This window comes from Acinonyx jubatus, chromosome A3 (assembly GCF_027475565.1).
Source record: "Acinonyx jubatus isolate Ajub_Pintada_27869175 chromosome A3, VMU_Ajub_asm_v1.0, whole genome shotgun sequence".
In the NCBI taxonomy this organism is placed as follows: Eukaryota; Metazoa; Chordata; class Mammalia; order Carnivora; family Felidae; genus Acinonyx; species Acinonyx jubatus.
In genome coordinates this window covers 23,948,717-23,962,354 of record NC_069388.1, presented here as the reverse complement: position 1 = coordinate 23,962,354, position 13,638 = coordinate 23,948,717, and the positions used below count along the sequence as shown (strand labels likewise).

At 38.9% G+C, this 13,638-nt stretch overlaps 1 protein-coding gene across 3 annotated transcripts in view; it reads right to left on the bottom strand.

Moving 5' to 3' along the window:
- Positions 1-13,638, bottom strand: part of PIGU (phosphatidylinositol glycan anchor biosynthesis class U) — an 83,999-nt gene that overhangs the window by 50,554 nt on the left and 19,807 nt on the right. For all 3 annotated transcript variants that reach the window (XM_053200047.1, XM_027069906.2, XM_053200048.1), the window contains 4 exons: positions 10,971-11,030; positions 10,070-10,132; positions 3,192-3,301; positions 889-989 (listed from right to left, as the gene is read on the bottom strand). In XM_053200047.1, the coding sequence (XP_053056022.1) occupies positions 889-989; positions 3,192-3,301; positions 10,070-10,132; positions 10,971-11,030 (334 nt within the window). The remainder of the gene's footprint in view (positions 1-888; positions 990-3,191; positions 3,302-10,069; positions 10,133-10,970; positions 11,031-13,638) is intronic.

Below are 13,638 nucleotides of genomic sequence, written 5' to 3'. Positions count from 1 at the left end.
ACCAACTACTGATTTAATCAAGACTGTGATATAACTTCTCTTAGGTAAAAGGGAAGTGAAGACATGATACAAAAGAGCTGGATCTTTATCTCCCATACGGGAATGCCATAGATAATGTCTAAAATATATAATTCATGAAATAGCAATATGAGATCTTAGAAATATGGAAGTAGGGCACCTGGGTGGTTCAGTTGGTTAGGCCTCCGACTCTTGGTTTCAGCTCAGGTCATGATCTCACAGTTCGTGGGTTCGAGCCCTGCATCAGGCTCTGTGCTGGCAGCATGGGGCCTGCTTAGTATTCTCTATTTCTCCCTTTCTCTGCCCTTTCCCTGCTTTCTCTTTCTCTCTCAAAATAAATAAGTAAACATTAAAAATTTTTTGAAAAAAAGAAAAGAAAAGAAATATGGAAGTAAATACCAGCAAAAGCCAGAAAGTAGTTCTTTTGAAGTTGAACTAGGGATGGGAAGAGAGGCAAAGGACTGCTCTTCTCATTATAAGCTTTTTCTCAGTTTTTTGTTTGTTTTTTAAAGTTTAATTGCTTATTTTTTAAAGTAATCTCTACGTAGACCCAACATGGGGCTCAAACTCAGGACCCCAAGATCAAGAGTCTCATGCTCTTCCAACTGACCCAGGCAGGTGCCCCATTGTTTGTTTTTTTCCAACTCTATTAACAGTAACTCTCTTGAGTAGTAGAATTTCAGCATCTTCTAATTTTTTTTTCTCTTAGCTTACCTAAATTTCCTATAATAATCCTGTATTATTTGTGTAATTAAAAAATATGTTCTTAAGTGTTGGATTTTTTTTTTTTTAATCCACAGAAGAAGTATTACAAAACCCTACACAAATCAAGTCAGGGACCAAGCTTTGGGCTTTCCTTTGGGGCCTTACCTTTTATCGTGGTCAAAATGAAGAAGGCAATGAGGGTGTTATTGATGGCACAGGTAGACTTGGCAACACAAGACAAGACCGTGTAGGGATTTAAGAGATAGCTGGGGGAAAAAACATACAAAATTGGCATCAGTAATCCCAGTCAAAGGACCAGGGAGTCCTGGCCACCACAGGTAGGCAAGTCAAGGGATTTACTAAAACCATACTCAAGGGAAGGCAATTCTTAGAAATGAGTTCTCTTAAGTAAAGAGAATGAAATGGTGTTGGCACCAATTAATATAAGACACTGAACATTCACTGCCTAGTCTGTGCTGTGTGGTATATCATCACAGAGATCCAGTAAACTAGCGATACCATTATTCCTCTGATGAGGAAACCGAGACTCAGTGGTTAAGTAATTTGCCCAAGGCTTCACAAGTTAATAAATACATTCAAAATCAGTACCTCCTGGCTCTAAAGCCTATGTTCTTTCTAGTACTTCAGATCTCATAAGTGATAAAATTTTACCAACTCCCACAGAGCCATATATTTTAGGAATGGCTACAGTTGTCTTTGAAAACCAGGAGGTAATTTTTCCTCAATTGGGCTCCTAAGCTCTGACACAGGATACCCCCCCCCCCCCACCGCCGTTCCTCTGAGAGGTCAGAGTAGCTTTGGTTTAGCCCTCTTGGTAGTCAAGCTGTATCCACCAAGCTAGATCCCAAGTACAGGGTAAGTATCTACTGAATTCATTGAGCTGGTTGTCATGGAACTTCACAGGACATCTTGAACTTCTACTGGAAGGAATTAAGCTCAAAAACCTAGTCTTGTCTTGAGATGGGAAGGAATGGACTGAGCAATGAATTTAAAATGCTGATTAGGGAAATCTTGTGTAGTCAAAATAGATTATTATTTTATTTCTATCCTCTTCTTCAGAAGATTTGAGGCAGCTCAAATGAGAACAGGTAATAAAAAATAATAGGAAAATAAAAATAGAAACAAAAAAAATCAAGACCAGGAAAAACATAAAAAAAAAAAAAAAAAAAGGCCAGGGAAAAAAGACCAAATGGGTTTTCTACAGCACTGTAATAATCAGCTTCAAATCTGGCTCTGAGTTTCCTGGCAGACAAAGTGAAAAGGGAAACCAGTTACATAATTCTGATTATTAGATAGGAAGAAACATACCAGTGTCTCAGGGAGAGATTATAATTATTATTCACCAGTAAAGACCTTAAATCTAATACCTCCCAAGGCTGTAAGAGTAGCAGTTCTAAAAACCAAAGGCCCAGAAATTGTTGGTGTTTTTTTTCAAGAATTACAGACAGGCTTGTTATACAACCTTTAAAGAAATGGCTGCTGCTATTATAAAAGTATCCCCAGGAGATAAATGAGTCCATAAGGGATTCATAATGTTGCTAAACCTCTGGTTCTAATTAGGTAGTTCTTGCTAGTATTTCTGAAATACATAGAAATGAAAGCTGTTTGGTGGGAGAGGGGAAGAAAGCCATTTCTAAATAGCAGGTGATGTTCAAAAAGCAGCTGCACACCACCTAATACTGAACAGGAGATACACATACAAAGCAGAGGGTTGAATAAGCTGTCCTCACAAGCCCCTTCTAATTCTGAAGTTCTAAGGTCATGTTTTTCCATGAGGAAATTTGCCCATCTTGTTTACAGTATATCCCTAGAAGCTAGTATATTATTCATATTCAATGACTATGAGCTGACTGAATAATTATTCACATTTGCCTATCTCTATATAAACAAGAATAACCTGAAAGAATTAAACTTACAGGCAGCACTGAGTACTCCTAGAGAATTCTTTTAAAGAGCTTCAATAAGTTCCACTCTCCCATACTGGTCACCCAGCTGGGATGGGTCTATATAGCTATAGTTTTCTAAACTACAAATGGGGGACTAACTGTATATGAAACATAGGAGATGCTCAAAATAATGGCCATATAAAGATTGGAATTTTATTCAATCCATATATACAATTAAAGAACTTTCTTTTTTTGTTTTTTTGTTTTTTTTTTAAAGAAACATGGGTTACAAGTAGGCTGGAGCCCAGATCAGCGTGGAGTGAAAAAGCATTTGTGAAGGGCTGATTGTGCATGTCCCTGTGTGAAGCTTTGTCCCAAAAGAGACAGAATGGCTCTGTCTCTTTTGCTGGCCAGAACCCCAGTTGTGCAACAGAACCACAGCAAGTACTTGATGACTAAGACCGCAGATCTCCAAAAATACAACAAACAACATGAGAAAGTCTCATCAGATTTTCCTCGCATTCACTGGCACCGAGCCCTGTTTTGTCAAATAATACTTACAACAGGGCCACTTTCAGAGGGATGTAACGCATTTCCATAGGGGTTCGGATGAGTTCGGCCACATCTGGGGCATACTGGTCTAGTTCTAGGAGGAGTTTCTGCTTTTTAAACTGGAAAAAAAAAATGACAAAACACATTACTTCCCATTGCTTTTAGAATGAAGACAGTAGTCCTTCCATGGCCCACATGGCCCCACCTGGTCTGGCCCTACCTCTCCAGGTTCATCTCATACCCACCTCTCGCCTCACCTCTCATTTTCTGGGTTCTGGCACCATGAACATGCCATACCCCTCCTGCTCCCAGGCCTTTGCATTTGAATTGGAACAACCTCTTCTTCTCTTTCCTTATTAGCTCCCACATAGTCTTTAGATCTGTTAAATCATTTCTTCCTCAGGAAGGCACACTAACCCCCTTCAAGTAGGTAAAATGTCCCTATTAATACACATTCTGTCATAGCGCTGTTCACAGTTATGACTTTTTTATTTATGTGACTAATATCTGTCTCCCTCACTAGACTATGAGTTCCATGAGGACAGGGACCATGTTTTTGCCAATAATTTCCAATACCTGGCACAGTGAGCAAACAATAAATATCTGTTGAATGACAGAATGAATAAATGGCAAAGCAATGTTCCCAGCCCTGTTGAAGAGTTACCATGAGTGGCCTAAGAACTCCAAAGTTCCATCAGCAAAGTGAAATATTTTCATGCAAAGTAAAATGATCCCCTGAATGTCACAGTATCTCAGGTTTTCTTCCATGTTCTCCTGTTTCAAGTTTTTGACTCCCACAGAGGAAGTGGGGAATGGCCATGATGAAGAAAAGGAGGAGGGCTGGGTGTGGCTGGGCAGCTGGAGAGTCAGGAGGGAGTGAGATGGGGGTGGAAAGCTCTTGCCTTCCCCTGGTATGTCCCAACAAGTTCATGGGTGTGCTCCAGAATGAAAAAAAGTTAGACAACCCTATAAGCAAACATGGGTCAGACTATAGATGGGAAAAGCCTCTGAACCCCAAATGGGTAGCCTTGCTGATTTAATAGCCCAAGAATCTTATTTCGACAGGATAAATTCAAGGCTGCAACCAATTATAAAAGAGAGTAGTGCAGAGATGTCAGAGTAGCAAGTGTGCAGGATTAAAGATTTAATGATAAAAAAATGCATGTACAGAACATTGCACTATACCATTTACACAAAGTTAAAAGCATGCAAAATAATACTACGTGTTATTTAGGTATATATGCAAAAGTAGTAGAAGTTAAGGCCCTGTGTGGGGACAATAAACACTAAATTCACAACAGTGGTAACTGGTGAGAGGAAGAATAAGGAGATGAAAGTCTCAGAGGCAACTTTATGTGTAATGTTTTATTTTTTAAGTTGAAGTAAGTTCACAGTACATATTATTCTTTACATATTTTTGTATGTCTTAGGTATTTCAGAATTTTTTTAAATGGAAAATTAAAAAAAAATTTAAAGATCCATTTTTCAATTCAAAAGAAAGTAGAGAAGTTATCACAGGAACACAGGTAAGCCCAGATTTCTTGCACAAATTTAGTAGTAAAGGGTTAATCAGAAAACCAGAACAACCTTCAAAAACCTCCTGTGATCATCTCTGAGAGTTCAGGTTAAACAGTGGGAATTATCATCGGTAAAAGTTAAGCTACCATGCACATCTGGGATTGTTTAATTAAAAAGACAATATATAAACTACAGTGTTTTTATCAGAGAGGAGGGGGCTGGCTCAGCAGACAGAGCACTTAGTGAGGACAGCTGCAGCAGTGGTAGAGGAAGGAGGCCCTGCTAGCTAAGGGTCCCTGAGTTCCTGCAAAAAGAAGGCCACCTGGCTGGGGGGAGATCCTCAAAGAAGCCTGTTGAAGGGAAGCAGGGAGTCAATCCAGGAGCAGCCAGAGATACAGGTGGGAATGCAGACCCAGTCCCCAGGCTGGAAGCCTGCCATCAGGACTATAGGAAGGGATGGGGACAGCTAAACAGGTATGTGCAGATCCTGGGCAGAGGTGACCCTATGGCAACAACTAAAGAAAAGTACTTCCTAATAACTCCAATCTTCCAAAATACTTTGAAACAGAAAGATTTATAAAAGGAGAGCCTGCAGGAGAGAAAGGCAATCAGGTCAGCAGTCCCCAGATTCTCTGCTATCTCTTTTTGTCTCCCCCCAAGTTCACCAGCAAAGCCCCCATGATGCCTGGCCTCATGGTCCCAATTATTGACTCAGCTCCCCCGAAGAACAGCCAAACTCCCTTTTAAAAATCCCCACTGGATCCAGTCAGAGACAGGAAAATGGCTAAAAGTCAAAGGAAAAGCGAATACACACACACTAAGAAAATGTTAAAGTATAAAAATAAGTGAGGTTAAGGAGTACAAGTTAAAATCCAAAGATAAATATTTCTATATATTCAGCAGCCTTGACAATGATGAGATTTAAAACTATCATAAGAGAGATTAAAAGTGGCCTAAAAGGAAATTACCTGAGTGATCATTACCTCTGTGATCATTAATCACCTCATACACAGATGCCTGTGCACTTTTCCATATGTGTGTTGTATTTCAATAGACATTTTTAATTAAAAAATAAATCTCCAGGGTGGAGTTTTCTTTCCCTTCTATCCACTTCTCTATGCAGCCTTTCCTTGTCCTTACAAGATTTGGTTTTACAAGGACATTATTCCCCTGCTTCAAATAAACAGCTTTTTCTAATAATTGAATCTGTGTCTATACCACTTTGCAACCCCCAAAACTAGGGTGTCCAGAGGTGGAGTAGTGAATACTCCTCCCCCACATCTCTGTTAGCCTCACCACATTCCAAGTTCAGGAGTCTATGCTCCAAATTTACAACCCTCTAATCACATTAAGGGAAGACACATTTTTATCACTCTCTCTCAAACTACAAGCAACTTTCTAACACGAATTCTGAGTCCCAAATAGAAAGTACAATCTCAGCAAAGGACAGACTAGATTAACAACAATGCTTTTGTCAAGTAAGGTAGATGTAAAATGTGAGAATCCACTGGTCACAATCAATCAGCATTCATATTCCATAGGCTAACAGCTGGAGAAGGGCTAGGAATGGAACCCACCTTTGCACCATAGTTTTCCAGAACACGTTTGAGTACAGACACAGCTTTGTTACCAGGGATCTGGTCTTAAATCCCAGCAAGACTAAAATTCTTCCATATGCTATGGGCCCATTCTGACAAAGTGGGGAAGATTTGGTGGAAGATATGTGCTGATACTCTATCCACATCATCAAAAATCTGCCATTCAGAATAAGTTAATTTTTGACACAGTGTAAATAAAACTCTTGTTCTGACCAAGAAACCTAATGTTCCAATAGGCTGAATTCTGAGGATGGAGAAACAAAACTACTCCAAGTTTCAATTCAGTCTTGGTGACAACAGAATGTTTTGGTGTGTTAAAAAACAGGGTATCTCACCAGAAAGTCTTCATTCAATGTTCCCAACACTGGTCAAGTTTCCAAGTTTAATTAATACACACCTAAACCAAATGCTCCCCCATAGAAAGTGACCTTAGATGGCCAAGTATCTTTTTGCTTAATATAGAGGGGAAGGAATTTAGAGGTTTCAGAAATGCTTGATGAGAGCATTTATACACATCTTGCCCATTCTCCTCTGGGCCACAACCCAGAATAGGTCCCTGTCATTTCTCCCTTTATCCTTGGTACCAGACAAGAGTTGGTAAATCTCTAAAGAAATCGGTAAGAGTTTTAATTATTAGCTATGACTGTCTTAAAAGCATACAGCTTTTGGATTTAGAAGTCAAAGATTCATATGACTAATTGTAAGCATCTCAATTTGTTGGTCATTCATAGTAACTATAGTAAACATGTGTGTAATTCTCAAAGATTACTTTATCCTCTGTTTGACAGATCTGACAATCAAAAGAAAGAGGACAAAAATAATTGTCTGTGGTTATTTTATGTGACCTTTGTTACTAAGGGAAAGTAATAAATGGGTACAATCACTAAAAAAAAAAAAACAGGGTATCAACAACAGCTCATTTGGTTTTCTCTCAACCTCTTTAAATCACACAAAGAAAAAAATTCTCTGTATGTTTCCATATAAACTCAAATAATAAACAAATGAATTAAAATTATCACTGCTCTGAATTAAAGGGATCTCTTCTACTGACACTGACGTCTAACTTTGTTAGGAAATTAAATGAAACCTAGCTTCATTACTTACCCTTAAGCTTCTCTCACCATTAAAAAATGGTTTTAATTAGGGTGTATGCGTGGTATGTTTATGACAGTTGAACAGCAAAAAAAGGAGTACATATAATGTTGGCATCTCTAATCAACTTTCACTAAAACACATTTCAGTTTTACATTTTGGTTGAAAAGATCTAGCCGTGTTCTTAAATGAAAGCTACCAACCCTCCCTTGGATATTCACATATATCACATCTATACTGTGTATATGTATGTGTATGTGTGTGTGTGTGTGTGTGTGTGCACATGCACGTGTATACACATACACTGGTGGGTACAGACACAGATCTACTTTTTCCCCAGTGTTTTTTATTGAAAATTTATAAACTATAGAAAAGTTTATAAATAAAACACCTAGATCCACTAACTGTTAACATTTTGCCACATTTCCTTTATCTCTACACATACATACGCAAACATGCAAATTCTTTTTCTGAACTATTTGAAAGTAAGCTGTGGATATCATGACATTTCACCCCTAAATATTTTAGCATATAACTTCAAAGAACAAAGACTATGGTCTACATACACAATCTATCTTGGGGAAGAAAATAACCACTGCTAATTTATCTCTGCATTCCTCAGCTTATGAATTTCACACCCAATTATTTCATCTCTAGCCCTCAAAGGAATCCTGTTGAAGCATTTCACCTCAGTCCCTAAAATTTTCTTTTCTTTTCCAATCCTACTGAAATACAACTGACGTATGATATTGTGTAAGTTTAAATGTACAATAAGATTTAATACATGTATATATTGTAAAATGATTACCGCAATAAGGTTAGTTAACACACCCATCACCTCACATAATTCCTGTGTGTGTGTGTGTGTGTGTGTGTGTGTGTGTGTGGTAAGAGCATTTAAGATATACTCCTTTAGCAACTTTCAAGTATATAATATTGTTAACTATAGTCACCATGCTATACATTAGATCTCCAGAACTTACTCATCTTACAACCAAAGTTTGTACCCTTTGACCAATACCCTCCCATTTCCCCTATCTCCAAACCCACCCCCTGTCAACCACCAATCTACTCTGTTTCTAGGAGTTTGACTTTTTATTTATTTGTTTATTTAAAGTAAGCTCTATGCCCAATGTGGAGCTTGAACTCACGACTTTGAGATCAAGAGTCACATGTTCTACTGCCTAAGCCAATCAGGCTTCCCAGTTTTACTTTTTTAGATTCCACATATAAATAAGATCATACAAGATTTGTCTTTGTCGACTTATTTTACTTAGCATAATGCCCTCAGGTTTGTTTATGTCCCAAATGCTCCAGTGGTTTAAGATGTACACTCTCTGGTCTTATAGGACTATTAAGCCTATAAACGGACCCCAATTTAAGAACTCCCAATCCAGATATTTTGTAAATCTCTTTGAGGTCCATAATTGTAGAATTCACTAGCTTTGTTACTAATGACCAGTGCCACAGAAAGGCAGACTGCTACTTCTGGTTCTATTACTTGGTAACAGACATGAAAATAAACCACAGACAACACCAGTGGGATGCAGCCTTCTCTCTCCCCAGTTAATCTCAGTGGCTCCCAGCCAGTCAAGGAGGACTGCAGCCAATTTTTAAAATAACTACATGGATAGTACACATGGTTAATCTGTTAACTCTCTCAGAACCCAGGAAAATGAAAATGGTCACGATATATCACTCCCTTTGGCTATTACATACGGATTAAGACTAAAGTTTACATCAATACTTCATCAATACTTTCTACAGGCGGGACGCCGGGTGGCTCAGTGGGTTAAGTGCCTGGCTCCGGCCCAGGTCATGATCTCACAGTTCATGAATTCAAGCCTCCACATCGGGCTCTCTGCTGTCAGCACAGAGCCCACTTCGGATCCTCTCTCCCTCTCTCTCTCTTTCCCTCCCCCTTCCCTGTTCACGTGCTTTCTCTCTTTCTCTCTCGAAAATAATTTTAAAAAAGGGGGCACCTGGGTGGCTCAGTCAGTTAAATGTCTGACTCTTGATTTCAGCTCAGGTTATGATCTCACAGTTTGTAGATTCGAGCCCCATGTCGGGCTCCGCACCGGCAGCATGGAGCCTGCTTGGAATTCTCTCTCTCTCTCCTTCTCTCTCTGCCACTCCCCTGCTTGCTCACTATCTCTCAAAATAAATAAATAAACTTAAAAAAAAAAAAAGAAAAGATTACACCTGATTTAAAAAAAAAAAAAAAAAAACTTTCTACAGGCATTTACTACATGCCAAATTTTCCAAGTAAGATTGTTCTCTGTAGAGAAACAGAAACTACATTGGGAATCCAATTTTACCTCAGATAGGCATAACACAGTGAGTTAAAAGCTATACTCATGAAAGGAAGATTATTAAGGGTCCTCATTACTATAATTGTAGTTCAACTCTGCTCCAGAAAGTCTAAAGTTGCACAGGTGAATGGATATTAAGCTACAGAGATTAAACTGACCTTTCTGTATCTATTAGTGAAGCTGTCTTGTTGGTTTAAGTTTGGCCATTGCAGAGCTGGCTTAACAGGCCAGAAGCTTCATTCCTATTTCTTAGTATTTTTAAACAGTTGGATCCTTAAGTACATGACCTTTGATTTTTTTGTAATAACAGAGACCAGAAGGCTACCAAAAAATTCCACCAGTTTTGTCTCACCCACTGACTACTTACCACAACTTTATTGAAGTCTTGGATTGCAAAATACAGGGCAATGGCAGTGAGTGCATCAGTTACCTGTCAAAAGAAAGAGAAACAATAGTATAAGAGTGAGGAAATGCTGCCAGGGCCTAGAGGTTTTGGATGGTGGTGGGCTATTTGGTAATGAATTTGTCCAGTCAGGCAGAACCTCAAGCCTCACTTTGACTACCCAAAGATAAAGCCTTTCAGGGAGATTTGACTGGAAAACCTTGAGGATAAGGACCCATCAAGGCTTATGTTAGCCTGGTGTACCACATCTGTTCTTTAATTGCAAGTTACTTAAGTTTTCTATAAAGTAGGAATAATACCCAATACTTTGCAGGCCTGATGTATGTCAAGTGCCCAGCACTAACTAAATAAGTCCTCAATAAACAGCAGCCATTATAATTATTAAGGAAGACCTCAGTGGATCTCCTATTTGACCCAGATTTTCAACTCTACATTAGGCAAGTGTTTCAAATTACTATCTCTCAAAACAGCCCTGTCATCTCAACTTTGAAGGTTATTGCTCCTAAGAGTTTCATCAGGCCTATGTCCACTGCACGGAACCTTTTGGCAGAATGCTTAGGAACTTCAGGATGCCCTCTACACTGGCACTACAATTAAAGCCAATCATAGAATTTTGGCACTAGAAAGTTTGAGACTACATAGTCCAGAAACCAAATTTTAAAAGTATAAGGAATTAGAACTGGTCAGATGTCAGAGACTACTCCCCATACTTCCATAATATATCACAGTTCCTTGAATTCAATTAAGGATAGGTTTTTGCTTTCACACTCTGTGTGCTTTCACACTCTGAGCAACTCCTAAGTTCCTAAAAGATAAAAGACTATAAAGATAGATACGTGTTGATTTCATGTGGAAGGTTACTTACCATAAATACCAATTCAGCATAGTCAATCAGAAAATGAAAGAGGTATATTATTAATGGAGTCTGTAGGAGAAAAACAAACAAATTAACTTAAATCTTACTATTATCAGTTTCAAGAGTAGTAAAGGTATGAGGTAAACTTTAATTCTAAGGCATACAGAATAGCCAAGGGGAACTCCATAGTGGACCAAGATTGCTGAACTCATAAAATAAGCTGGGAAATGTTTTCCCTTCTTCTGTCTTCTGAGATGTTTTATATCTCATAGATCTCTCTTTTTTTTTTCTGTTTTCTATCCTTTTCTCTCCAAGCTTTAGCCTAGATATTTTCTACAGACCTATCTTCCAGATCATGAGTCCTCTCTCTTTTTTTCTCAAAGATTTATTTTTTTATTTTTTTGTTTATTTATTTTTGAGAGAGCAAGAGTAAGCATGCATGCATGGGGGAAGGGCAGAGAGAGAGGGAGACAGAGAATCCCAAGCAGGCCTCGAACTCATGAACAGTGAGATCATGACGTGAGCCGAAATCAAGAGTCGGACACCTAACCGACTGAGCCACCCAAATGTCCCAAGATTTTATTTATTTTTCAAGTAAACTCTACACCCAATGTGGGGCTGGAACACACAACCCTAAGATCAAGAGTCACATGCTTTACTGACTGAGCCAGTCAGGTGCCCCATGAGTCTTCTCTTTAGCTTTGTGTAATTGGCTGTTAACTATGCCTATTGCATTCTTAATTTGCTATTATGTTTTCCAGTTCTAGAATTTCCATTTGATTCATTATTATATATTCCAGTTCCCTGGAGAAATTCTCTGCCTCGTCACTTATTTTTTGTGCATATTAATCACTGACCACAGTTATCTTACAGTCTAAGTTTGACAGCTCCAATATCTGAATCACCTGTGAATCCGTAGTGTCTATTTTTTTTTCTCTTTTATTATGCTTGGTAACTTTTGGTTGAATGATGGACATTATAGATATGAAAAATTTTAGAGGTTCTGGACAAGGCTATTTTCTTCCAGAAAAGATTTCTTTAAATTTCTGGCAAGCAATTAGAATAGCATCACCTTAATCTAATTAGTTTAGCTAATTAAGCTAGATGTGTGTGTGTGTGTGTGTGTGTGTGTGTGTGTGTGTGTCTGTCTGTCTGTGTGAGAGAGTGAGAGAGAGAGAGAAAGAGTGCACAACTGGGAAAAAGGGGCAGAGGGAGGCTCCACTCTCAGCGTGGAACCCTATGCAGGGCTCAATCCCACAACCCTGGGATCATAGCCCAAGCCAAAAACAGGAGTCGGACGCTTAATGGACTGAGCCACCCAGGTGCCCCTTTGATTTATTTTTTTGTAATATCTATATGTCATTTACCCTTATTCCTTCCTTCAGTGTAGTGCTTCGGAGGACCCAATTGGAAGCGAAGATGTTTACCAGAGCCCTGCCACCTTGGTTGGCCATGCATTTGATTTTGTTATTTCTCCAGCACTGTGAGACTTCCAATAGCTCTACTTAGCTCCTTAGCCTCTTAACAGCCAATTTCTGTTCTCTTTCTCTAACCTCAGCCTATGCCACTTACAAATTGATAAATACATCAAAGAGAAAGCAGCTCAGACTGTCAGTCTCACATTTTGTATTTTCCTCTCTGGGATCTCAGCCCCTCAATAATCCTGGCTATCTTGATACTTTCCAATACCATCAAATAGATATTTTTTTTCTATTCATCCTCCTTTCCTAGTTTTTCTTGGCAGGAGGGTTGATCTGCTACTATAAGCCAGTTCACCAATCCGCCAGAACCAGAAAGATAGTGCATGACTTGGTTTTAGTGAGTTTTTGCTGGTGACTCAGGAGCACCTCTTTCCAACTCCCAATCACTTGCAAAAATATATCCTGTAATATTGCAAAGGTCACTAACATGCTTTTTAGCTAGTGTAGTAGAAAGAACAAGGCTTTGGGGTCAAACTCAGGTTTAAATCCAGGTTCCACCTGTGTACTTTTCCCTTCCAAGCCTTAGTTTCCTTAGCTATAAAATAAGAATAGCCACCTATTTTCGGGGTGCCTGGGTGGCTCAGACGGTTAAGTGTCCAACTTTGGCTCAGGTCATGATCTTGCGGTTTGTGGGTTTGGGGCCCACGTCGGGCTCTGTGCTAACAGCTCAGAGCCTGGAGCCTGCTTTGGATTCTGTGTCTCTCTCCCTGCTCACACTCGGTCTTTCTCTCTCAAAAATAAACATAAAAAAAAAAGAAGAAGAATAGTGACCTTTCACAGGGTTCTTGGGAGGAGTAAGTGGTAATGGGCACAAGTGCTTACTTAGCACAGTGCCTAACATACAGTAAACCTCAATATGTTAGCTACCTGAGATCAACTTTTTACCTCCTTTTGAAAACAAGGGCATCAACTTTGCCTTCCAAAGTTCTAAAAGAACTAAATGTTTTACAACTATCTACTAATGGATTCTTTTTTGCATTTATCTTTGTCAGTAAGAAGTAGTAACTTGATATTTATATTACCAATAGCCTGCTTTCAAAGTGCTTTGATGCTTTAGATAGTTTAGAGTGGCACTAAGTAGGTCTCAGAAATGACAGAACAAATAGTTCTCAAAAAGCCTATCAGCAAATGGGCTGGTTTCCATAATGAACTAACATGTCCATGGTAGTTTAACTGTATATCATATTATTATAGAG